This window comes from Schizophyllum commune (assembly GCF_000143185.2).
Source record: "Schizophyllum commune H4-8 unplaced genomic scaffold SCHCOscaffold_1, whole genome shotgun sequence".
Taxonomy (NCBI): Eukaryota; Fungi; Basidiomycota; class Agaricomycetes; order Agaricales; family Schizophyllaceae; genus Schizophyllum; species Schizophyllum commune.
The window spans coordinates 4,366,034-4,391,250 of NW_026089538.1; the positions used below are offsets into that span (position 1 = coordinate 4,366,034).

The 25,217-nt window shown below is 56.7% G+C and overlaps 4 protein-coding genes across 4 annotated transcripts; 3 read left to right on the forward strand and 1 right to left on the reverse strand.

Moving 5' to 3' along the window:
* The first annotated feature begins 1,310 nt into the window (after positions 1–1,310).
* Positions 1,311–2,049, forward strand: SCHCODRAFT_02045079 (uncharacterized protein). The gene is made up of 2 exons (XM_050341603.1): positions 1,311–1,328; positions 1,376–2,049. The coding sequence occupies exon 2, from the start codon at positions 1,456–1,458 to the stop codon at positions 1,813–1,815; it is 360 nt and encodes a 119-aa protein (XP_050203236.1). The 5' UTR covers positions 1,311–1,328; positions 1,376–1,455; the 3' UTR covers positions 1,816–2,049.
* Positions 2,050–2,389: 340 nt separating this feature from the next.
* SCHCODRAFT_01344200 (uncharacterized protein) lies at positions 2,390–7,468 on the forward strand (the record flags this gene model as incomplete). Its single annotated transcript, XM_003035499.2, has 18 exons — positions 2,390–2,500; positions 2,562–2,759; positions 2,821–2,930; positions 2,990–3,102; positions 3,174–3,322; positions 3,374–3,462; positions 3,527–3,642; positions 3,711–4,444; positions 4,506–4,656; positions 5,018–5,250; positions 5,349–5,504; positions 5,613–5,654; positions 5,697–5,776; positions 5,809–5,831; positions 5,911–6,050; positions 6,110–6,198; positions 6,248–6,363; positions 6,434–7,468. 18 exons carry the CDS (start codon positions 2,390–2,392, stop codon positions 7,354–7,356), a joined length of 3,573 nt encoding a protein of 1,190 aa, XP_003035545.1. The 3' UTR covers positions 7,357–7,468.
* Positions 7,429–10,967, reverse strand: SCHCODRAFT_02559855 (uncharacterized protein). The gene is made up of 10 exons (XM_003034698.2): positions 10,685–10,967; positions 10,423–10,629; positions 10,272–10,366; positions 9,968–10,086; positions 9,265–9,744; positions 9,100–9,152; positions 8,964–9,052; positions 8,789–8,904; positions 7,903–8,711; positions 7,429–7,846 (listed from the first exon to the last, which is right to left on the reverse strand). Exons 1-10 carry the CDS (start codon positions 10,904–10,906, stop codon positions 7,688–7,690), a joined length of 2,349 nt encoding a protein of 782 aa, XP_003034744.1. The 5' UTR covers positions 10,907–10,967; the 3' UTR covers positions 7,429–7,687.
* Positions 10,968–11,070: 103 nt separating this feature from the next.
* Positions 11,071–25,063, forward strand: SCHCODRAFT_02683642 (uncharacterized protein; the record flags this gene model as incomplete). Its single annotated transcript, XM_050346760.1, has 36 exons — positions 11,071–11,293; positions 11,342–12,633; positions 12,862–12,914; positions 12,942–13,024; positions 13,577–13,819; positions 14,303–14,398; positions 14,639–14,748; positions 15,372–15,463; positions 15,640–15,753; positions 15,818–17,102; positions 17,640–17,756; positions 17,850–18,047; positions 18,108–18,196; positions 18,251–18,372; positions 18,428–18,570; positions 18,627–18,715; positions 18,771–18,886; positions 18,949–19,652; positions 19,711–19,875; positions 20,177–20,368; positions 20,431–20,628; positions 20,687–20,790; positions 20,840–20,952; positions 20,999–21,147; positions 21,200–21,288; positions 21,346–21,461; positions 21,532–22,235; positions 22,573–22,635; positions 22,851–23,015; positions 23,066–23,263; positions 23,322–23,404; positions 23,657–23,783; positions 23,830–23,918; positions 23,972–24,087; positions 24,139–24,845; positions 24,872–25,063. The coding sequence occupies exons 2-36, from the start codon at positions 11,377–11,379 to the stop codon at positions 25,061–25,063; spliced, it is 8,481 nt and encodes a 2,826-aa protein (XP_050203237.1). The 5' UTR covers positions 11,071–11,293; positions 11,342–11,376.
* Between the last annotated feature and the right edge of the window lie 154 nt (positions 25,064–25,217).

Consider the following 25,217-nt stretch of genomic DNA (forward strand, 5'->3'; position numbering starts at 1 on the left):
AAGGATATGATCGTGCGTCGGGGACCGTGGACTGTGGTTCTCAGATGTCACTCATAGAAAGGAACCGAACGGAAGGCATGAGCGAAAGCGTGGTGCGTCAGTCGATCGTGTTCTATGGACATATACTGAGGTTGTAGCACTAGTCTTTGTGGATGTCCATCACGGCTAGTGAAATATTCAAATCTCCCCTCTGAATCTTCCATCCCTCGCTGCAAGTTAAGGCCAAGGCAGGCGGTTCCAATATGATCGCCTTCCACCGTCAGACGCATCCAGCCTCACGGCGACATCGAACATGGACGAGCTGCTCAAGATCATCGTCCCAAACAAGTGTCTTATTCCTTCTGCCCTCTTTCCCCGCTGCATTCGCCGCCGCTATCATCTCGCGCGCTGTTCCCTCATTCGCTCGGTTGTAACCGTAAGGTGCGCCGCTCTGCCTCCTGAATAATCCTTCCTCACTAATCCTTTCGAAGCTGCGCGTCCTCCCTCTGGCCTGGATAACATGCACCACCCTCGATTATGCCTCAGATGCGTTCTGGCGTGCACGCGAAGTTGTACCCCGCCGACCGTCCCGATCGCGTAGCGACTAGAACCCATGCCCTCAGCCTTTGGCCGACCCCACGACCTCAAAAGGCGCCTGCATCTCGCGCGAGACCTCCGTCGCGGGACGAGCAAGCCGGCTGCTTGCGCACACTGTGTCGCCCGTGTCCATGTCCTCGAGGCCAGGGACTCGTCGTCTCGTCGTTCGACATCCTCGGCGGGCGTCATTTACCGGATCTTCATAGTCGACGGGCATAATTTCAACCTTCGCCGCGACGACGAATGGCAGCATCGACATGACATGACCTCGACCCCGCGCTCGACTCATTCAATTCTCAACGCATCAGGCGCTGCGCCACGTCTTTCCACTAGCTCCTCGACGTACGGGACGCGCCACGTCTCCGCGCAGAATTAGTTCGCAGGGATAGTGCTGGCTCTTCGTCGGTCGCGCACACGAAGTCATTGGCCGGTCTTCCCATCACCGCTTCTGTGGGGGGAAAATCGGACGGTATCCTCCCCCTGCGCTTGCCGCTGCTCGATGACAAGGCGCCTTTCGGCGCTGTTTGCGTTGGCAGCGGCTGTGTATGATCCTGAGTGGAGGGGTGGCGGACTTGGCAGTGCACGGCCTGACCCGTTCAAAGGCGATCTGAAGCACCGACAAGCTAAACACACCATTGACCCTTAAAACGGCCATCTAATCCTCTTGCCCGACCTGCCGCGTACACAGCAGATACAAGCTCGCGTGATATCTTGACTGATATTTGCGCACCATCCCAAGGAGCAGCTCGATGGTACGCCCACGTTCTTCGCTCGTCCTCTCTGACCCTTCCTGCCGAAGAGAGGCCTCTATTATCTTGACTTACATCTGCACTACCCGGCACGCACCACCAGACTATCCGTCACTTCTCGTGCACTCAAATGCCAGATTGTACTGGCATGCGCCCTCGGCAGCGTCTCATGTGGATCGTTTTTCCAAGCGTCAGGCGCCCTCTCGCTCATTGCCGCGTACTGATTGCCATTATTTATGCAGCATCCTGTGATATCGGTGTCATGCACCTTCTACCCGAAATGACTCTGAGCAAAAGGTGGCTACTGCTTATGAATCTGCTCCAAGGATGCGCGAGACGCACGGGCGATGGCCGAAGCGACGCAGCGGCGAGCGCGTATTCTGTCAAGTCTTCCTATAGACAACGTCGGTCCGGCGCGTCGTGTCGCGCGAGACAAAGACACGCCTGGAGTATTTTGCTCGTTTACACGTCTTTCCAATCCACTGCCTGATCACGAACGAAATGGCGTCAAGAAGGGAGCCCTTGACCTCGGAATGTGCAGCTCAGTCGCGTCCGAGTACGAGCACTCGCTCGTAACGCCCGCGTCTCGGACTCAGAATGCATATCGCCGCTCAGCGTACCCGGCGGCTGTCATTCCCCAGACGTGGTCAATGCGCGCGGCCTCTCTGTCTTAAGACAACCTTCTTCGGCATCAACGTCTGATACTGCCATTCTTCTTTGCGCTCGGATCGATTAGCGCTACTTTGAACTCGACCGGCTTCGTGGGGAATGTGAGGAGAACGAGGCAAAGAGGACAAGGCCCTTGGTCCACGTGGCGACAATGATGCCATGCCGTCGCCGCGATCAGGTGACTAACACGTTGACCGTAGCCATCACGCAATGAAATTGCCGATGTCTTAGCTTTGGACCACGACCATCATCTCGTACTATAGGGCTGCATCATGAGACTATCTGCTCAATGTCCTTCCTCTCCTCGACTTTCTGCACACGGAGCATTGGCGCATTCCGAAAGCCCTATCAGCCACCAGGCTACCGGTACGCCACTCGACCGCCTCGCGGACAACATGCCGGCGCGAGCGAAGACCTTGGACGAAGGGGCAGGTTCACGACCGATCTCACCTCGCTATGCAGCCATCTGCATTCTGAACGCACTGCCTCTCGACGTGCTCTTCGAGGTGAGTCTCGCCATCGTCCGACTACATGGCCCCGCCTGATGCTGTCTCTTTGTACTTCTAGGTATTCGGTTACGTGGACCCTATATCTCTCCTTCACCTCTCGCGCACCTCAAAGGCCCTCAGAAGCACCCTCATGAGCCGCTCGTCGATCTGGATTTGGAAGCGGTCCTACGCCACCACGAACCACGGGCTCCCACCGGCGCCAAAGGACCTGACTATACCCCAGTTCCTCGAGCTCGCAGTCGACAGAACATGTGATGTGCGTCGTCCGCTATGCAAGCAGTTATATCACCGCCGCTAACTACAATTCCCCTCGCCAGTACTGCCATCGGGAGCTGACAGAAGAGACGACGTTCTATGAGATCCATGACTCTCTATACATCTTCTGGACCGCGCGCTTGCGGAGTTGCTCTCGGTGCCATGTCAAAAAGTATGTATGCACCATATGCTGCTTTGCCGTCCTCCGAGGTTTATGACATTGCTTTATAGGAGGTACTTCATAGCTGAGAAGGACATGGACGAGTACGAGATTGTACGCGCTGTGCGGCACTACTTCGGGCCCGAATTCCCGCTACCTACCTTGTTCCTCAGTTGCCGGATAAGTGAGTGCGCTAGGCACCATCCATTTCGTCATTGTTCTTCTGTCGTTCATTGCTCAAATTGGCCCCTGCAGATCGCACTCCTAGTCCTTATAACTCATATGCACGTGTGAAGATCGAGCAGCTGTCGAAGGATTTTGAGGAGGAGACCAACGGCAAGCCTGTCGAGGATAAGAAGGCGTGGTTTCTACAGAAGGTGGCTGAACATGAGGTTATACTCGAGGTGCGTCATGGTGTGTGGTTCGGCGCTGATGGTGCTTATGCTGCTCTTCAGCATGCCAAAGTCTGCAAGAAATGGGAGTCTGCAGAGAAGAAGAAAAGGTCGGCGAGGAAACAAGAAATACGGGACGCGAGGTTTGAAGAGTACGCCAGCCTCCTCGTCTCGATCTTGCAAGATGATCTCGATTGAACGCATGACTATCTGTAGAATCGTGAAGAGGTTGAGCAATCTGACTTCGCCAGAGGTAACGGAAGTGTGCTACGCTACCTTGCTATTTGCGAGGGATCCCTTCGTCTCGAAAGCGAAGCCGCTCACAGACGAAGGTGCGTCGGGACGTATTCCCTTCATTGTGTACTGTCGCGCTGACCGAGCTTTTCTTCCCTTTTTTCAGAATGGGTCCAGGACCGCGACCGGCTGCTCGAGTGGGTGCAGAAGATGTGGGAGGATAGTGTGCGCTCGGAGAGGCGCAGGATCCTTGAAGAGCGGTATCTTTCGCTCAAGAAGGTCTACGATGAATTTGTGGGCAGCTTCATCAGCAGCGGCTCGCGCGAGGCTCGAGGCCTCCCGCGAATCGGAGATTTGGTGACATGGAAGGAAGTGGCCGAAGTCATCGAAGGCACACCGCTCGAGCTGGAGCTCTTGGGTGAAGACCTGCGGGAGCTCATCGACCAACTCGCACAGACGCGGCGATTTACCGAGTGGCGAGAGGCGTGCGAGAACGCGCTCATCGCAAAGCTTGACGCTGCGGCGGCTGCGCGAGCGCAGAGGACAGGCACGGAGCGCAAGCGTCCGGCAAGCGCCGCGGACCTCACACTCGCCGCGACCGTGTTCTGGTGGCGACGCGACAAGCCCTGCTGGTACCCCGAGCTGCTCGCGCGCACCCCGCAGCTCTGGTCGGCGGCAAACTTCGACGACCCGCAGCACATGGTTGGCCACTGGGCATGGTCCGCGCGCTTGTTCAGTGCCGATCTGAGGGACACGACCGCGCGGCTGGTGACTTTGGCGGGATTGGACCCCGGGACGGCGACACCCGAGGATATGGACGCGCGCGACGCCTGGTTTACGCCCGCGGAATGCGCTACGCACAACCACAAGGACGCAATTGCCATGACGTGGCGGAGAACGGTGCGTTGAGTCAGGATCGTATATCATGGTGCTTGTACTGACGATGGGGATCTGCCGCTAGGTGATGCAAAGCAGACTGACCGCTGACTTCGTGCTTGTCTCGGACGAGGACAGTGCGCTGGCGCGGGCGCAGCGCACGCAGATGGGCGCGTTCGAGGGACATGTCTTCATCCCAACGATCTGGAAGGAGGAAGAGGCGGAGGTAGCTAAGTGTGGAGGGCGGTTGATACTGATCATAGACGACGATGATTGGTGACTTCTGTACTGCTGAATTCTCATTGTACACTGAGCGTAGCAAATTGAGCTACTTCTAGGGAGTCGATGTACTGCACTGAGCCTTTGCAAAACACAAGGCCACCAAATAAATGCTCGCTATATGCCCGGCTCAGCGCATCTAACACGCGGACTGCTGTGTCCGGGAAGGAAAAGAAGATTTCGAACAGTCGAGTCGGAATTTGCCGATTTTACGTGGCGTTGGGGCCACGCCCGAGTCAGGTGATGAGCGCGTTGACCGTTGACGCTTGACCGCAACCATCAAACATCTCTTGTCTTCGCCATCCATCCCTCTACCAGGCGCCATGAGACGGTCGTTGAGACTAAAGAATGCTGCTGCCAGGCGTGACAAGCAAGGCAACGCGCATGACAGTCGCCACTCGCAAGCACCCGCCACGCCACTGACCCCGTCGCGCAAGCGTCAGAGGACAAGGAAGAGCATCGTCGGCGAAGACAGAAAACCTGGAAGGAAGCTCGATATGTCTGCGTCTGCTGCCGCTTTCCAGCAAATGCCTCTCGACGTGCTGTATGAGGTACCCCTTTACCCTTCGTGATCACGTACCAGCTCTTATAGCTTCCCTCGCAGATATTCAGCCATTGTGATGCACTATCCCTTGTACATCTCACCAAGACTTCGAAGGCCTTGCATAACACGCTACTAGACCGCTCCTCAAGCACATTGTGGAAGGAGGTTTACACCGCGTCCACCGGCCACGAACTGCCACCGGCATCCGAAGACTTGCCGGTCCCGCAGCTCGCCGTCCTGATCAACGACTATACTTGCTCAGTGCGTTGAGGTCCGCCTCTTGATCACTTCGAGCTCACACTCACGTCGCCCTTGATGACAGTTCTGCCACGCCTACCCAGAAGACGGGAAGTTGAGAATCATATACAGCGCGCGTTTACGGTGCTGCGAGGATTGCCTACCATCGGAAAAGTGCGTTGATCTGAGGGTTTTCACGGACAAAATCTGATCTAGGACCAATTTAGCGGGCATGTTGTCCATGAAGATGCGCTGGCCATCTTTAAGAACCTGTGCGACGTGCGCAGCCTTCCCGGGTGTGATTTCCACCTCGAAACATGTTCCCGAGCTTCCCTGCCTTTGCGTTAGTAGGTGCGTGGTCCACTCTGTCCTGTGTGCGGAACGCTCCAGGCGCAGTTTCCTCACCGCTGTGCTCAACTGTTATTCTCAGATAGTCCTCATCGGCTGTACACCACAGCGCCGATTGGAGACTTCGTCAGAGAATACGAGAGGGATTATGTGGATCGGCCACTCGAAGACACAAAAGCCTGGATCACCGCTAAGGCTGCAAAGTTCGAAGCTATCAGAAAGGTATGTGGAACGTCACTCCAGGTTGTGACGATCATCGCTGACGCATTGTTTTCCCATAGCATGCCCTGGCGTGCGAACAATGGGAGAGGAATATCATGGTGAAGTACAATGCATCGCGCGAGCAGCTGAGGGAGGATAGGCGCGAAGCGTGAGTCAATCAGACTGTGATAAGCGGTCGTCCACTGAGCATGTCTTAGCATCCTTGAACGGTTGGAGGAACTCGGGCTTGCTAGCGAGGTGAGGCCCGCGCGCAACTGGGAGCGCTTCATCTACCACTCGCTCGTGTGGAGCTCGGCGCCGCTGACGGAACAAGGTGCGCATTTTTGTCCGCTTCCATCCGTTCGTGAGTTGTGATGCTCACCTATAAACGCTTGTCAATCTAGGCTGGAGAGACATTCGCAAGCCTTTGCTCGAGTTCGTGCGCAGCCTTCGGGATGAGCGAAGGTCGGAGAAGAGGCGAAAGGTCATATCTGACCGATACTACATGCTCGGTCGGGTTTACGAGGACTACCTACGCAGAAAGACGGTGTCACTGCCCGGTGAAGCGCGTCTGGAGATGACCCCGGATCGCTGGGCTCACCTCGGCATCGGCGACCTGGTGAGGTTCCCGGAAGTCACGGCCCGCATCGAGAGCACACCTGTATCGAAGACTCTCACCGAGGCCAACATGCGCGCGCTGATCAACAAGGTCGCTCAGACGCATTTCGATACGTGGCTCACCGGGTGCGAGACCGCGCTGGTCGATCTGCTGAACCAAGCGGATCCACGACGCACGCCGCCGGCGACGTCGGCAGACCTCCATCTCGCGGCGACCGTGTTCTCAAGCGTGCACCAGCGGCGGAGGTTCTTGTATCCCGAGGTGCTCGGCCATCGCCCAGCGATGCTGTCCAGGAAGAAGCGATCGGTGAGGGATGTGCGACCGGAGGACGTCGTGCGGCAGCGCGCGTGGTCGGCGAAGGAGTTTAAGGTCGATCCTACCCGACTGCGCCTCGCCGAGAAGGTCGTCGAGCTAGCGGGGCTGGATCCAAGGACGGCGACCCAAGCAGACATGAACAGGCGGGATGCGTGGTACGCGTTCGTGGGCAATCCGATCAACAGGAAGAATGGCAGGGACTCTGAATCGATGACGTGGAGAGATGCAGTGGTATGTTTGTTGCTGCTTTTCTTGGTCGTCTCCCGAACTGACGGGCGCGTCTCGCGATTTTACAGCTTGCCTGCGACGATGCTGACTGGCAGGTGGATCTCGTACTGCTATCGGAGAAGGAGACTGTGCTGGCTCGCGAGAAGGGTCGCGACAGTGGGATGAACCTTGGTCCGATGGGTTCTCAACCCTTCCTAGCCTAATAAGCAGCAAAAGGATCTAGGGCAAGCGTCGGGTGTCATCCACGTACCTTTTCGATGGCGTATAGACGTGTCCGTATCTAATTGGCGTGCCATTTTGCGTTGCCAGTACATTTGGAGTAGCTTGATTCCTAGCACAAATTAAGTCTCTGACCGCCAGCGTGCTGAAAGATGGCTACGTCTGCTTCGCTGTACATGATAGATTTTGCACAAGGATCCTTCCTCCCGTTAGACATCCGCGCCAGAGAAAGTGCGTATACATCCTACAAGACACCCCGCTTGCGCGACTTGCCCCTCTAATACTTATGTGGCCTGGGGAGGTCTGCATATCCCTGACCCGCCCACGCATGCGCCGCTTGTGCGTGCGCCTGCGCCGCATCCTCGTCCGACAGCAGCACGAACTTGGCCCTCCTCACATCCTCGGGAGACCGGAGACCGGGCCCGTCGTAGTTGAGCTGGAGAGAGAATCATCAGTCCACGCCGAGCAAGCAAGCCGGCCACGCCGACTCACCACCGCATACCGCCACATCATCGCCCGATATGTGCCCCCGCTGCCGTCCATCTCGCTCTTGAGCGCGACCCACGCCCCGCGCGCGTCCATCGCCGCCGGAGTCGCCGTGCGCGGATCGAGCCCCGCGAGGCTGACGACCTGCTCCGCTAGCCGCAGCCGCGCGAGCTCGACCGTGAACGCCGCCGCCGACCACGCGGTCCGGGCAAGGACCTGCGCCGGCGGCATGGTGTCCGCTTTGGCGGGCGCGCGGCGCGGTGTTGGGCACCCGTCGCGGCAGTCCGCGCCCGGGCGCGCGCCGAGGACGGCGGGGTACTGCAGCCGCGTCCGGACATCGTCCACGCGCGAGAACAGCGTCGCCGCGAGGTGGAGTCTAAGGTCCGCCGCCGTTCGCGCCGGGTCCGCCGCACTGAGCAGCGCTGCCAGCTCCCTTTCGCACCCCGCGCGCCACGCCCGGAAGCGCGTCTGGCCCAGTGCGTCGATGGGCGTGCGCGTGAGCTGGTCGATCAGAGCGCGTATCTGGTCCTCCGTGAGCGGCTGCTCGACGGGCGTGCCCTCGATGAGGTCCACGACCTCCCGAAACGTGATTAGGTCGCCGATTTGGGGCAGCAGGTAGCGCGCCGCGGTCCCTTCGAAGCGGTTGAGGGACGCGTTGTAGCGCTCCGGGCCCGTCTGCTCGTCCAGGTATGTGTTGTAGACCTTCTCGAGCGTGTTGTATCGCTGGCGGATGATCTCGCGCCGCTCGTGCGCGAGGCGTGTCTCGCGAAGGTCGTTGACGAACTGGAGTAAGGGGACACGGATGTGGTTCCAGGCTGAGCGATGGAAAGTTAGCATTTCCGTAATAGTTAGGAAGACATGTTGCAAAATCGCAAGTGGAAGGTCGACTCACCTTCCTCCGTGAGCTCCTTTGGCTCAGTTACGATTGCGTGCGCCCTGAAAGCATCCCAATTCGCCGATTGGTGCACCTCCGCTTCCATTCCAAGCACATTAAGGTGTTGTAGTATCCTGAGGGACGCACATAAGCACGAGGTATGGAGCACTCGGCGTTAGTATGAGGGACTCACCCCTCCAACCTGTCCCTGCGCACCGCCTTCTCCTTCGCTTTCTGCTGCGCTTGGATCTTCGCCTCCCACTGCTTGCAGATATGGGCGTGCTGGAGGGGAGGGGGAGAAGGGTGGTGAGTATGGTGTTGTCACGTACGGCTGGCGAGTATAGGCTTCCATGGCTAGCGAGACGGCGAGACCACGACTCAACTGCCCGCGGAAAGGTGATGGGTTGAGCGATGCGCGCTCGATCGCAGCTCCTCGCCACACTCGATCCAAGCTCCTCGCCACGCCCGTCGAACCACAGAAACACCCCACGCACCTTCCTGATCTTTGCAAACTCCGCCGCCTTGCGCGCTACCCACGCTTTTTTCGCCTCTTTCGTTCTGGTCTTCGCCTCTTTCGTTTTGGTCTCTTCTTCTTTCGAGTTGGTCTCCTCTTCTTTCGTTTTGGTCTTCTCTTCTTTCTTCTTTCGTCTTGGTCTTCTCTTCGCTCGTCTTGGTCTTCTCTTCTTTCGTCTTGGTCTCCTCTTTCGTCTTGGTCTGCTCCTCTTTCGTGTTGGACTTCTCCTCGTTCGACTTGGTCTTCTCTTCTTTTGTTTTGGTCTTCTCTTCTTTTGAGTTGGTCTTCTCTTCTTTTGAGTTGGTCTTCTCGTCTTTCGTCTTGACCGTGCACTCCTGCTCGTCGTCCTTGACGAACCTCTCGCCGTCTTTCACGAATCTCTCGTCGTCCTCGACAAACCTCTCGTAATCCCTGACGAACCTCTCGACCGGCTCGAGCATGAAGAGCTGGTAGATGCCGTCTGCGGAGCGGGTAAGTACTAGGTGCGATGAGAAGGGGAGCGGGCGGGTGAGGTGAGAAGGGGTGCGAGCTGAGGTGATCGAAAAAATTCGGGCAACGAAAAAAGACTCAAGCGACAGATGAACTCAAGCGAAAGATGAACTCGAGCAACTCAAACAACAAAGGAAAGGAAACTCAGGCACAAGAGATCGTCAAGAGATGAAAAACAGAACTCGTGCACGCACTCGAAGCAGACAAGCCCGGGAACAGGTCATGCGGCCGGAACCCGGCGGGCCCGAGGAGGCGGCGGACGTCGCGGATGGCTTTAAATGTAGTCAGGTTCTCCTCGTAGATGAGGCGGTCGCTGGGAGGGGGGTTAGTGGGGTGTACGGTGGGGTTGAAAGGGAGGTGTGCGGTGGGGTTGAAAGGGGTGATCAGGTTGACAGACGGAGGTATTGGAGGGCGGCGGTGGGAGGTACTGGAGGGCGGCGGTGGGAGATACTGAGGCCGTCGGTGGAATGCATGATCATGTCGACCGTCAGAACACACCTTCCGTAGAGGCACGCCTTGCAGCACCGTATGCGCGCGTTCCAGATGATGATGGGCGCCTTCTTGCTCTCCGGCCCGGGATACGCGTTGCAGAGCTAGAGAGGAAGAGGAGTGTAAGGAGCGTATATGGCGCGCGCAGTACTGGACGCACAGAGCAGGACTCATCCACGATCAAGCAGGCGAGTCTGGGGATCGAGATATCAACCGCCGCGGGCGGCAGCTCGTACCCCGTGCAAGCGGTGTACCGCTCCTTCCACAATCTGATTATGCTCTGAGAGCTCTCCATTAGCATGTCGCGCAAGACGATGGACGTTTTCGTTAGGAGGACGAGGGACGCGGGGTCGCAGTGGTTGAATATCTGCAAGGTAGGCGGGTCAGGCTATGTGTCAAGGAACGCGAAGGCAAGATGATACCTCATAAAGCACCTCGGGAGGAAGTCCTGAGAAAGAAGCAGTTGGAGTAGCGTCTTTGAGGAAAGGTGAGAGCTTCTTGGGCTCCAACTTGACCGCGGCGGCTCTCATCTTCTGTTGCTTGAGAGTTCGAGTAGCGACCGCTTGGGAGTCGAGGGTGGGTGGCGTATTGTCAGCGCCGTGGCAAAACCCAGTGCTGATCTCAGGTTCCAAGGGTCTATTCATGTCGCGCCTTTTTCTTTCGTGTTCTTCGTCGACGACGAAGGGAAACCTGAGCCGCTGGGTGATGCCTGCGCTCAACGCGCTCGTCACCTGACTCGAGCTGCCACACGTGGCTACGGCAAAATCCGATGCGCGCTGATGTCATTCTCTCTTCTCACCACGTCCGCCCGCAGAACTGCTATGCAACAAGGCGCTGCCTACCCAACGCGAGGCGCAGCACATTTTTCTGGCCAGATCAGTATCCGAATGAATGGCCAAGCGCGGCATTTCGCGCGCAAGGGCAAAGTTTTTCGATCGGTGCGCACCTTGTCTCTGACGCCCACCTGTCCGAATTCTCCACGTCCTCTGGCTTCACATCTGTACCCCTTCTTCCTTCGGCTGTGGCACAAGGCAAGCAGGTTACCGCTCACTATGTATCCGTGGACTCATCGCAACTAGAGACCCGCAGAAGATTGTCCTATAACGCCACTGAGATGCCCAACGACGCGACAGCAACCGGCTCCGATGCGCCACATGAAAACAATCTCGCGCTCCTGCACAAAGAGTCGGCGACTTCGGCGCGCGCCACCACTCCCATTAACAACCTGCCCGCCGAGCTCCTCTCGGAGATCTTCTGGCTGCATCTTAAATCGTACCTTGGGAGACCCGATGTCACCAACCCCATGTCGGCCTTCGAGCGCGTCGTACCCCTCGTCTGCAAGTCATGGCGCGCGCTCGCGCACGCCGAGCCCTACCTGTGGACGCTCTACAAAGCCCCGGCACCCGAGCACCTACCCGCGTTCATGGACTGCTACCTCCCGCGCTCCGGCGACCGCCCGCTCCACCTGAACTGCAAGTCGAGCGAGCGGACGCCGGCGTTCTTCGCGGCGATGGCGCCGTATGCGGCAAGGTGGACGACTCTGGCGCTGGGTGGGACGTGCCGGACGTTCGAAGAGCTGACGCCGGTGGCGACGCCGATTTTGGACCATGTTCTTATCTGTGTCGAGTGGCCCAATGTGGTTGGTCAGCACCTCTCGCTGCGTGTGTTCGAAGACGCGCCCCGATTGCGTATCCTGTCGATCGACTGCGATGGCCAGGGTCCGCCCTTCTCGTTCTCCCTGCCGCCACTCCCGAACCTCACAACGCTCAGGCTGGATGCCGCTGCTTACGATCTGACCACCCTGGCTGGGAGTCTGGGCGGGTGCTGCGCGACGCTCAAGATTCTTCGGCTTTTCGTATTGACTTCGCAGCCGGCGGCTACCCCATCACATGCCCCGGTCGTTTTCCCGGCGCTGGAGACTCTTGTTCTCACCGAGAACGCGGCGAGCTTTTTGAGCATGATCTCCGCGCCCATGCTTGAATTTCTCTCGGTCGAGAGTCTACCGCCAGATACGCCGGACGCGCTCCTCAACTTTCTGATCCGCAGCCCCACTACTGCCGGGCGCCTGTGGCACCTCGAAATCGGGACTTTCGGGAACTGCGATAATTTTGTGAAGTGTCTGTCAATGGCGAAAAATCTCGAGGAGCTGTGTATCATGGGCCAGACGCCGGGAAAGCTACTGCGGGCTTTGACTGTATATGGGCGCGACAAGTCGGTCCTCGTTCCTCAACTGAGGTTGGCTTCCTTTCTCGGTGGCGTTAAAGACTTGTATGCGCTGCGCGACCTTTGCGAGAGCAGAGCTCGTCCGCAAGTCGTTCGCGGTACGCGGGTGCAGGACATGAGATGTCGACTTGCCAAAAATGATGCTCAGGTGAGCAATACGTCGTTGGATACTTTGGAGTGGTGACACCTTGCTGACCTGATGATAGCGCCTATACAGCTTGCATTATGTGTCACGTCGGCGGCTTAGGGCGCCTGCGAGATCGACGGTCTATAAGTCGACAGGGAAAATGGGCGATGTGTCGGGCTGAGGGATAAAGGGTCTGCGATAGATGAACAGGTTCATAGACTGTATGAATCTGTATGACCACTTCGCGAGAAATGTATCAAATTCCCGAGCTCGTTGCCCTCATGGTCGATACTTTTGTCGAGGTGTGTTTGTGTTCGTCATCTTCTCAGCCGACATCTTCCCTTCCGCTGGTTCCTCATCGTCGTTTATGGTAGCGCGCCTCAACCGGCGAGCTGCGTCGGGCGTCTCATGGGTATGTTGAGTCGCGACTGACAGCCAGCTCGCCGGCAATTCTTCCCGAAAAGGTGAAGGAGTTCAAGGAGGAAGTGAGGATCGACTACTGGCGGGACATCTGCTCTCCTTTGTCTTCCCCGACTTTTCTCGTCTTTTACAGTATAAACCAGCTCAGCTCTTCCTTGCGGTGTTGAAAGCGGGCGCAATGCCACATCCGCCTTAGCACGACTTGAGCGGCGCCTATTTGGTCTTGCTTGGACGTATGGGCGTCACGATCATACAGTGCCAATGATGTGGCGTTATCTTTCGTCCCGCGCGTCCATGTCCTTTCTCCATCCCATACGCGAAGAGTGCTTAAGAGCCGACTCCAGAGCATTTAATGGTCCCTCCATCAGGGATGAAGTCCAGCACGGAAGACAACTTGCTTCACGAGCTTCAGAGGAGGAATGACACGCGAGCTGCCGGGCCAAGGAGTCGCCCTTGCGAGGGGAAAGGGTAGCCGAAGGGGGAAAAATCTCCAATAGGTGCGACATAGTCAATTCTACGAGAATGCGTTGCTCATGTCTCTCAGGGTTCTGCACAGGCCGCGATCCTGACACTCAACGGCCGTTCGCAATCCGTCTCCCTCACGCGTCCATCTCCCCGATCAAATCCCCGATCCTTCGTCTTCAAGGGCAGGCCGTACTCCAAAGCACCGCCTCCCCCACATTTGTCATCAACATGCAGCGTATGCTTCTCGCATGCAGTGCAGACTCGGGCGACGCGGAGGGGAGGAGCTTCGACGGGCCCGACCAACAAAGGCCGGCGTGCACGAGTGTGTTGCGTCTGGGGAAGGGGATGGAGTGCCGCGAGCACGACAGATCTTCGCAACTCATATTCTGCACCATCGCTCACCCCAGCCTCTACCTTTGAGCTCCCACCCAGATGATCGGGCGCTGAGGTCTAGGAGACTTGCACGTCGAACTCTCAGTCGCGGATGTCGCGCGGGACCCAGCCTTATCTTCATCATCTATCAGTCGTTGACCTTCGCGCTATGCATCCCACTTCTAACGACCCAGCTGCCGCTATGCTTGCCGCTGCTTGACGGCGTGGTGCCTGTGGGCGCCGTCGCGTCGACAGCGGCTGGAGCGGCATGCAAGCGCTTTCTCGATATGAACCCTGAACGCGTAGACGCGCGCGCTTTGGTCGTCCGTGGCTCGCACCTCGGAGGCTAGCGATTATGGCAGGAGGTGTGTTTTTCCCTTCGCTTTTTCGGGCGTGTTAGCGTAGACCAATGATTTCTGACGCGCTTTTATAGGAGGACAAGGGCATCCGGCCATACCGGGTAGTGCGCGACTGAAGAGCTGCCGCTGCCGCATGCATATCCAAGCGGGGACGAGAGGACACTTGGTTAGTGCGTACTTTTCGGTCGGCCGCTGCTCGAACTAATACTCTGCGTAGTGAGTATATCCCGATGTTTTTGGCCGTTGCTGAGCGGCGTGTTGAGTGTCTTGTATCATCGCTTCCTGATTCTTGTTGCCAGCGTCGACGTGAAGCAGACGGCGCGGCATATCAGGATCCATGGTCTTGCCTCGTCCGAGCCCCCTCCGAGGCCTGGTCACTTCGACAAGGGCGAAGCTGAGTATTTTCGCAGATTACATCGTCCGCCGAGTCGTCGAGCACTGCGAGGAGTGTCAAGTCCTTAAAATCGAAGCGTCGCGATCGGGTGAACTAGGACAGTTGGATGGCGGCATGGATTTGACGGTCTAGCACTGCATCCGTAGGTGCGCTCCAGTATACCTTTTCTCCATGCGTCTCTCACGTTACTGGAAAGGACCGCCCGCTTCCCCTCGGGCGCGAGCAATACACTCATAAGCGACGCGCTCTGACGAGTCGAAATCACAAGACCACAAGCGTGTCTGTAGCCCGCGGCCTTGAGCTCGAAGCAGGTGCGAGGTGCCGGGCCCATCATACGTCGACGGCCGTTGACAGCGCGCGACCGAGATGAAGGTACCGCATCCTATTGTCCGTATATCGCTCAAGTGCTGGCCTTTCGCTCACGATGTTGCGCTTCCAAGTTCCCCGAGTAACTGAACTTCGCTTGTCTGTCCTTGGACTTAGTTCTAGTCTCAGTCGAGGTCGTCGGGCCCTAGCGTCAAGATATTGGGACCTTGCCATTTACGCACTCTCTGCGCTTGCCGCTGCTTGTCGGCGAGGCGCCCTTTGGCGCTGTTCGCGTCGACAGCGGCTGAGAGGAGAGGCATGGCTGCTATTTGCATACATCGACGGTGATGTTCGGACGCCGCTCTGCGCTGCGATCCTTCCGCATAACTCGATACTCGGCGGTGCATGATAGCGCAGGCTATTGAGAATTCGACCGCTTTTAGGTGTTGCAGCTCAGCGATGTCGGCTTCAAGGGTGCGCGTCGAGCGCAGACCTCTGTCGTCGTGTATGGACCAGCACGACGGAAATCCACCGGGTTCGTGTCTCGTTTTCGCTCATGACTTACTGGGTCGATAATCACATAGTTTCTGAAGTCCTTAAGAATGGGTCGAATGATGCAAGGCCACTGTGATGGCGGCGGCCTTTTTCATCGAATGCTATTTGCAACGCGATCAAAGCGTTGAGGGTTTGTTAACCTAGCTCGTCACGCAGAAAAAGCGACCTCGTGATCGTCACGCTCCTTGTCTCCTACGCTCACCGTCCCCGACATTGTGCCGTTCTCTGGCTCCAAGTATGCGTCGTCGTCTCGTTCGGCTATGCCACAAGGTGAGCAGGTCGCCCGCCATTGTATATCCACACGCTCACCTCAGCCACTGAAGGTCCTCCCGAGCCCCAAGTCGAACGCCACTGAGGTGCCCAGTGACGCGACTGCAACCAGCTTCGACGTGCGGCATGAAGACATCGAAGCATCTTCTGATATTGCGCTCCGGCACACCGAGTCCGCCATCCCGAGCGCCGCGGCCCCCATTGACAGCATACCGGTCGAGCTCCTCTCAGAGATCTTCTGGCTTCATCTGCTGTCTTACCTCGATATGCCAGTGCCCGACGTCGATGACCCTATGCTGGCTTTTGAGCGCGTCATACCCCTTGTTTGCAAGTTCTGGCGCGCGGTCGCGCACGCCGAGCCCTACCTGTGGACGTACTACGAAGCCCCAAAACCCCAGCATCTGGTCGCCTACATGGACCGTTACATACCGCGCTCCGGCAATCGTCCGCTTCAACTCGACTGCTGGTCGAGCGAACGGCTACCGATGTTTTTGGAGGCAATGTCGCCCTATGCGTCGCGATGGGCCACTCTGTCGGTCAGCGCCGACTACCGGACTCTCAAGAAGCTCACGCCGCTGGCCACACCACTTCTGTACTACGTGGAACTTCGAGTCGAATGGCCCGACGAGGACGATCAGCACCTGTCGCTGCATTTCCTCAGCGACGCTCCCCGACTGCGCTGCCTGAGCATTGTATGCTACGGCGAGACTCCAACCTTCTCGTTCTCGCTTCCGCCGCTCCCAAACCTGACAAGCCTTAGACTTGACCTTGTGGACAACGATATGTCCACCCTAGCTGAAGCTCTAGGGGGATGCCGTGCGACGCTCATAACACTCGAACTCTCGGTCTGCAGTGCCTCAAACCCTCTGGATATCCTGGCCACCTTCCCGGTACTAAAGCACCTCTTCCTCCACAAGGATGCCGGGCATCTGCTGAATATGGTCTCGGCGCCAGTGATTGAGTATCTCGCGGTCGAATATGTACCGCGAAGATCGATCAAGTCACTCCTCAGGTTCCTGCGCCGCACCCCCACTACTGCCAAACACCTGCAGCGCCTCAGGGTCGCGAGCTACGGATGCCGCTGCATTTTGGAATGCCTATATTCTGCGATAAATCTCAGGGAGTTGCAGCTCACAAAGCTGGCGTCAACAAAGTTCCTGCAGGCTTTGGTCGTGCATGAGCATGACAGGTCGGTCCTGGTTCCAAAGCTCGAGAAGGCCCGTCTACTCGGTGGCGTGGCAGACTTGTACGCACTGTATGAATTTTGCATGAGCAGAGGACTTTCGCTGGTTAGCCGCGAAGAGAGTGTCAACGTCATGTGTTGTAGAGTCAACGACGATGTCCTGGAGGTGAGCATGCATTTGGGTCAACAGCGCCTTGCTCACGCATACACAGAGCATCCACAACTTGCATTATGTACCCTATCGACCGACAATGGAGCCTGGGGCTCCATGTGATAACCGGATTCTCCGAATGCGAGCGACGGGTTGAGCTGAACGGCGACAGATTCTAATAGATGACTATGAAAGTAGATCAAATGATTGATTCACTCGCAAGCAGCGGTGCTGCATATGGGCTTTGGCTCTCTCTACACGCTATGAGATTGTATGCTGAAGTACAGAGGGAGCTTGATTGCGACATTCACTCACAAGTCGTTCATATAGAAAGTCGAACCGGGGACTTCGTGGCGTCGCCTGTTCTGGCTCGATCAGGTGACCGCCACGTTTTCCGCAGAATCACGAACGTGATTTTCGGTCGATTGACCTTTGATTGCAACCACCACCATACACCACGCACCACGCATAATGAGACGATCCTCGAGGCTCGCTTGTGCTGCAGGCGGGAAGCATCAGCCCGTCGATCATACCAAGAAGACCGCAATGCAGGCCGCAAATCCGCAGGCGCGCAAGCGGCAAAGGACGAGGGCAGAGACAGCGTTGTCGACTAACGAGCAATTTTCTCATTCGCCGCTTATGGTTATTCCGCTTGACATCTTGCTTGAGGTACGTCCGTGATCCTCGAGCGCCTCGATGCTCCATCATTCCCGACCTAATGATTGATCATTGCATGGTGAATTGACGCTTCGTTGCTTGCAGATACTTGGATATCTCGACCCCATCTCTCTCCTCCATCTATCGCACTCCTCGCGAGGTACTTACCACACGCTTATGAGTCGCTCCTCCGAAAAGATGTGGAAGAAGAGCTACGCCAATACGAAGCACGGGCTTCCTCAAGTACCGAGAGACCTGACGATACCCAAATTTGTCGCCCTCGCGATTGATAGTTTCTGTGATGTGCGTGATCTGTCGTACTCAATAGCGCTCATACGAGCTTACCTGTATTACCCTCGCCAGTTTTGTCATAGATCTCCGCAAGGAAACACCAAGATCGTGCGGATTTGGGCGGCCCGCTTGCGATGCTGCAGCAAATGCATGTACATGAAGTGCGTCCTCATTTAGTCTTGCGTAACCGGTATCTCGTACTCATAACGACACAGAAAGTACTTCGTCCGCGAGGTCGACATGTACGACGATGTCAAGATGGCCCGAGTGATTGACCGTCTCTTTGGCCGCCGGGCTGAATTTGCCCTCCATACCCTGTTCCCCGCGTATGCTGAAGGTGTGTCTACGGCATGGATTTTGCTGATTGTGAGCCTTTGCTGATCCTCAAACAGCCGACGAGCGCCATCATTGGTATCCACGTGTGACTATAGAGAGCCTATACAAGGAATTTGGGAGGGCCACTAGGGGGAAGCCCGTCGAAGTCAAGAAGGCGTGGATTACTCAGAAGGTGGCCGAGCACGAGGAGATCAGAAAGGTACGTACTGAACTTGGTGTGAGCCACAACGCGCTGATGATGTCTGACCTTGCCAGCACGTCAAGGTCTGCAAAGCGTGGGAGCGGGAGAGGGAGCACGAGCAGTGGGAGAGAGACGAGGCTGTTAGAGTGGGAAGACAAAAAGAGTAAGTCTATCACGGTCTCCACAATCCCATAAGCTAACGTAAACGTCTACCGCAGTATTCTCGACCGATTGAAGGAGGTGGGATTAGACGAAGAGGCGCAGAAGTGGGAGAACTGGAGCGACTTCCAGCGGCATGCCTTCGTCGATAAGGTACAGCCGCTCACAGAGCAGGGTAAGCCGAATCAGTCTTTCCCGAACAATATCACTCACGACTTCGCCTTTACTCTTGTCTAGAATGGAGCCGGAATCGCGACAAGCTAATCGCGTTTGTCGAGGGACAGAAGGCTAGGCGAATAGAACGGAAACAACGATTGATCATCCACGACCGGTACCGCACTCTCGAGCAAGTCTACAGGAACTTTTTGCATGGCAAGTCGCGGAGGCAGAAGTCACTGCTTCCGGGAATCGGCGATGTAGTCACATTCAAGGAGATGTTTAATCTCATCGAGGGAACGCCGGTCGAGCAAGAAGTAACCTACGACAACATGTCAACCCTGGTCGACGAGCTTTCGAAGACCCGCTTCCCGGAATGGCGTGCAGGGTGCGAGACTGCTCTTGTCGACACTCTCAACGCCACGGACACCACGCGCACCCGTCCAGCCACGACCGATGACCTCAAGCTCGTGACGACCATCTTCGCGGAGGAGGGACATCAGCGGGCCCTGTGGTATCCAGACGTGCTCGACGAGCGCGGATCACCGGAGGAACTGGATTTCGAGGATCCGCAGGCGATCGTGCGCCAGTGCGCGTGGTCGCCGAAGGATGTGTGTGTCCAGCTCGACCAGGTGCGCTTTGTGGAGCACCTTGTCGCGCTTGCGGGGCTCGACAAGACGAAGGCAACACCCGAGGATATGGACAAGCGTGATCCATGGTTTGCCCGCGCATGCGACTTGCCCAAGCGGAAGGAGGGGCTCCACGTTATGATGTGGCGAAATGCTGTGAGTTTCTCGGGCAGATCTCTCGCTCATGAATGCTGAATATAATATGCCATGCCAGATGGGACACAGCTGGTCGGGCGTCGATTCTGTTCTTCTAATCTCCGAGAGGGACGCCGCTTTGGCACGCGAGCTGCGCAGGGACCCGCGAATGCGCAATTTTCGTGGGCGGTTAACCCTTCCGGGACTCACGAAGAAGGGAAATTCGCGGCAGCCACGCGCATCAGTGTTTTTCTGATGTAGCTGTCTAAATTATAAAGGATTATATGTGTTATAAATTGGGATTTACGCTGTTTCGAGTCTTCATTGATTGCATTAAGATGATCCATGCAACCGCCACATTCAAGACGAACAATGGCCGGCGTTCGCCGAGTTTAAGTCAGGTGACGAGCGCGTTGACCCTGCCATCAATGATTGAATCAAAGTCATTGTTCTCGCGTCTTACCCTTCTACATTCACGACGACCTTCCTCACTTCCGCGATATCCAATGAAAAGCTCTTCAAGAGTCTATGCTCTCCGACGCAAGACAAGTCCAACTCTGCTCGCCGATAAATCTAGCAACCCGCAACCCAACGCCGAGTCGAAACCGGTCAATGCGCGACCACGCAAGCGTCAGAAACCCATGCCGAGAGATCTCAATGAGGGTGACGATTCGGGCCCTCGGCTACAAGGGCATGCATTTCCCGTCAATGAGCTCCCTCTTGACGTGCTGTTTGAGGTGCGTATCTCGACTTTGTGCTGGCTCGACCGGTCAACTTAGTTGACCCGCTTGCTGTGGAGATTCTCGGCTATCTGGACCCCATCTCGATGCTATATCTGTCCAGAGCCTCGCGAGCCCTGTACAACACCCTCATGAAGCGCTCCTCATCGTGGCTGTGGAAGAACAGCTACGCCACTACCGACCACGGGCTTCCGCTCGCGCCAGACGATCTCACCATTCCCAAATTCGTCGGATTCATCGTCGATGATATCTGCGATGTACGTGCTGCTCTGTACATGTGATTGCTCTATATCTGACCGCATCTACCTTCGGCAGTGCTGCCATAAGCTACTGCCGAAGGACACCTATGATGGCAGGAGCTTGGTTAAGAGGATCTGGACCGCGCGCATGCGATGCTGTCGCATGTGCCTATCCAAGTAGTGAGTGTCGTAGACGCTCAACTCCAGATGACTTCTCACCACCCACCAGCGAGCACGTCGTGCACGAGAGAGAGATGCGCAGCATCAAGATTGTCCGCGACGTACACCGCTATTTCGGCCGGGATTATCCACTGGCCGCGTTGTTCCCGGGCTTCTATGCAGGTATGTGCCCTGCATGCCCTTCGAGCACACACTGAGCTCTTTGTAGACTGGGAATTTCCCCGAGTTCATTCGTATCCACACGCCGCAGTCGACGAGCTCGTTGCGCAGTTCGAGCACGACAACCGGCGCAAGTTGATGGAGGATAAGAAGAAGTGGCTAGAAAAGAGGGCAAGGGAGCATTCGAAGATCCGAGAGGTACGCATTGTCTTGTGGATTCGTCACTGACAGCACGCTGACTGTTAAGCAGCACGCCTGGCGCTGCGAAATGTGGGAGGATGCGACTTTGCGGAAGAGGCTGGCAGAGATCGCAAAGATTAAGAAAGAGAGACTGAAAGCGTGCGTATCTTGACTATAAATCAAATTCCCTCGGCTGACATTCCTGCTCGCTCTCAGCATCATTGACCGATTGAACCAAGATGGGTGGCAGGAGGAGGTGAACCGGGTTACGCCTTCACGCGAGTTCTGCGAGCATGCGCTGGTCGACAAAGCGCAGCCCCTCACATGCGAAGGTACGTCGACCTGTCCGTTCAATGCAGCGCACCTCACAGGCGCTCACGCAATCTCGTTTCCAACGTCTAGAATGGGTCCAAATTCGTGCCCCGTTGCTGCGATTCGTGAAGAAAGTGAACAAACAGTTCTTCGAGGAAGACTGTTCCCGGGTCTTTGCCGAACGATATGACATGCTCCGCCGCGTCTATCGCCTCTTTCTCAAGGGCACACCGGAGCGGTCTACGCTTCCGGGTGTCGGTGACCTGGTGACCTTCGAAGAGGTCACCGATCTCATCGAGGGGATTCCCATCGAGCAGAAGCTCCTATCGAACGAGATAGAGGCGCGTATCAAGGAGATTGCACCGACGCGATTCTCAACGTGGCGGAAGGTGTGCGAGGACGCGCTGGTCTCGATGCTCAACAAGAAGGACAAGAAGCGCGCACACAAGGCGACGATCACCGACCTGAAGCTCTTCGCTTTGGCGTTCACGAAGAAGGACACGCGACAGCCTGTCTGGTACCCGAAGGCACTCAAGTATCGGCCGGCGGTCGACGACTCGGACGACGTTATTCACGATCCGAAGGACGTGGTGGGGCAGAATGCGTGGTCAGCAACGGAGTTCTGTGTCGAGGTTTCACGCCTGCGCCTCGCGGAGCGACTGGTATCGCTTGCAGGGCTAGACCCGGCGAAGGCGACGCTTCAGGATATGGAGCGACGCGATCCGTGGTACGCGTATGCGCGCGATCTGCCCAACCGTCAAGATGGCTTGTTTGTGATGACCTGGAAAGCAGTGGTGCGTGTACGGATTATGAGCGCTTGTGTCCTTGTCGACTAAGTGACCCCTTCAGATACGCAGCAGGGTGCCAGCTAGCAGTTTGGTCGCGCTATCTCCAGATGATGCTAAGCTTGCACGCACAATATGGCCAAACATGCACCAGTTCTCGGGGTCGATGCATCTGCCTGGATTGACGAAGAGAGGAAAGCCGCGGAAACAACGAAAGCCAGGTCATAATTGATCTATCTGTATTTGGTTCGGTCTCTGTATAACATAGCGAAAAGATCTTGCGTAGGTATCTTGGACAAAGATCTGAAGTCTCGGTCCTGAGTTCCCGTGCATTCTTATTATCCAGGGGGTGAAGTGGAAGCAGGAGCCGAAGCGCACCTTGCGCGTCCGCGTGCAGGCGCTCAACCGTGTGCTGATAGAGCGGTCAGAATGAAGTTTATGGGTCATATTTCAACCTCGCGTGCCATGTGGTCAGGTGACTGCCACGAGCTCCGCCCACGTTACCCGCTCAAGCCATCACAATCAAAGCGCGCCTGGCTTGCCTTCTACCATCACGACTTTCATCTAAACTGCCGCGAAATGCGTCGTTCGGCTAGACTCGCCTCGCCTACCAAGCGCCCCCAGGCCCCCAAAGACAAGTCACCCGCCGCAGTCGATCTTCCGCCGCGGAAGCGCGCGAAGAAGGAGATCAGTACAGTCAGGGAGCAAGAATCAGATCCGGCTGTTGTGCAGGATGAACTCGTCCAGACCTCTTCCCTCACTGACATTCCCCTCGAATTGATCCTCGAGGTGCGCTGTCCCGACCTTACTCCGTCACTCTCACCTGACGCCACTCGCAGATACTCGGCTACCTCGATGCTCCCTCGCTACTCCAACTCGCCAGGACCACGAAGTTTCTGAGAAATTTTCTCCTGAACCGATCATCGTTCAAGATCTGGAAGAAGAGCTATAAGAACACGAACCCTGCTTTGCCACCGCCGCCAAGCGGCGTGTCCGTGCCGCGCTTCGTGGCCCTAGTCACGGACGAATTTTGTCAGGTAAGCTCCGCTTATACTGACTTTGAAGAACGGCCTTTGACGATCACCGCCCTCGCAGTCTTGCGGTCAATTACCGGAGAAGAATGCTCTGATTGTGTGGGGTTCGCGCGAGCGCTACTGCGAGAATTGCGGAAACGACAAGTGCGTTTGGCAGACGCTCAGTCATATACGAAACCTCTCACTCTTTTCTCCAGACGTTGCCTCGTATCAGAGAAAGACATCCGCGAGTTCAAGGCCATCAAACAGATTCACCGCCTCTTCAATTATTCGTACCAGCCCCTCGACTTACTCCCCTCCGTTGTTCGCGCAACTTGCAAGTGGGATTCCTTGTCTTGCTCGGCCGTTGACTCATTCCATAATAGTTTGCAGTAGTTATCATGAACAAGTTGTCAGACTGTACTCACGCGCGTGGTATGATGACTTGGCGGATCGATACGAGCGCGATACCTCGCGGAAGACGAAGGAGTTCAAGAAGGTGTGGCTCGCAAACTGGGAAGAGAATCTCAAGAAGTCTCAGCGGGTGCGTTGTGAGGCTGCTGCCCTGCATTGTACTGACTACTGCGCAGCACACCGAGCTGTGCGAGAATTGGGAGAGAGAGCGTCAGAAGAGGAGGGAGGAGGAAAAGCGCAAAATTCGCCTCGAGAGGATTGATGAGTGGGTCGCACTCCTTCTCTTCCGATGTGGGTGGCAACTGACTCAGACGATAGGATCCTTCGTCGACTCGGCGACCTAGGCTGGGCGGACGAGGTACGAAAGATTGTGACCCGCGACCAACTTGACGGGCACAAGTTCGTGAATAAGACGCAGCCACTTACTGAAGAAGGTAGCGGCGCTATTGCTTTCACCGCCTAGTGCATTTCTGACGCATACGCAGAGTGGGAATCGATACGCGGGCCCCTCCTGGAGCTCCTCCCCGAGCTGCGCGACAAGCGTCTCGCACAAGAGCGGCACGTTGTACTGCGGGAACGATATAAAATGCTCAGACAAGTATATGAAGAGCGTATTCTCGGAAAGTCGCAACTGGAGCGCTGCTTCATGCCTGGCGCGGGAGACCTCGCTGACCTGAAGGAGGTCGCCGATATGATCGAGGGTATGCCAGTCGATCAGACGCTCACCAAGACGGATCTACAATCCGTCATCGACGCCATCCCCCAAGCGCGCTGGGATGCGTGGAACGCCGCGCGGGAGGCTTCCCTGATCGACCTGCTCAACCACGCAGAGGCGCCGCCGCTGCACAAGCGGCCCGCGACCGCGGCGGACTTCCAGCTCGCGACAACGGTGTTCACGTACGAGAGTTATCCGCGCCACCTTCTCTATCCCGAGGTGCTGGGCTATCACCCCGATGGCGGTGGCATGTCGTATACCCCGAAGGGGCCGCTCAAACAGCGCGAGTGGTCCACCAAGGGGTATAGCGTCCGCCTCGACCGCCAGCGCGTTGCGGTGCGGGTGGTCAGGCTGGCCGGGCTGGATCCCAAGACGGCGACGGCTGCGGAGATGGACGCGCGCGACGTGTGGTTCGCGTCGGGAAAGAACGTGAAGGCGACCAATCACGACTTACGTGCGATGACTTGGAGATATGTGGTACGCCGTCCTTGCTCATCTGACAGATTCGGGGGCTGAGCATCCTGCAGATCATGCATCATGATAGCTACGAAAAGGACGACATTGTGAAGTTACCGCCGAAGCGCATCGCCCAAGCCCGCGAGCTGTATGCAAAGAAGGAGCAAACTGACTCCTACGCGACGTATGTCACTATCCCCCGAGGGAAGAAGAAAGAGAAGCGGGGTCGGTACTACTAAGCGATACTTAAGGGACCGCTCGGGTAATCCAGTCCAGTCCAGTCCAACTTGAGAAACATATTGGTACACTTAGCGGGACGGATAGAATTCAGGAAATAATGCTGTGTACGCCAGGCCACAAATCACTACAAAGATAGAGAACTCTCAAAGTTCT

Excerpts from the sequence above, each read along its gene's own strand:
- SCHCODRAFT_02045079 (XM_050341603.1), top strand. The coding sequence starts at position 1,456 with ATGCCAGATTGTACTGGCATGCGCCCTCGGCAGCGTCTCATGTGGATC.
- SCHCODRAFT_02559855 (XM_003034698.2), bottom strand. The coding sequence starts at position 10,906 with ATGAATAGACCCTTGGAACCTGAGATCAGCACTGGGTTTTGCCACGGC. Across the intron at positions 9,745-9,967 it reads CCCGGGCTTGTCTGCTTCGA|ACGGCATCTACCAGCTCTTC; the intron begins GTGCGTGCACGA and ends CCCGCTCCGCAG. Across the intron at positions 9,153-9,264 it reads AGTTTGCAAAGATCAGGAAG|TTGAGTCGTGGTCTCGCCGT; the intron begins GTGCGTGGGGTG and ends TTCCGCGGGCAG.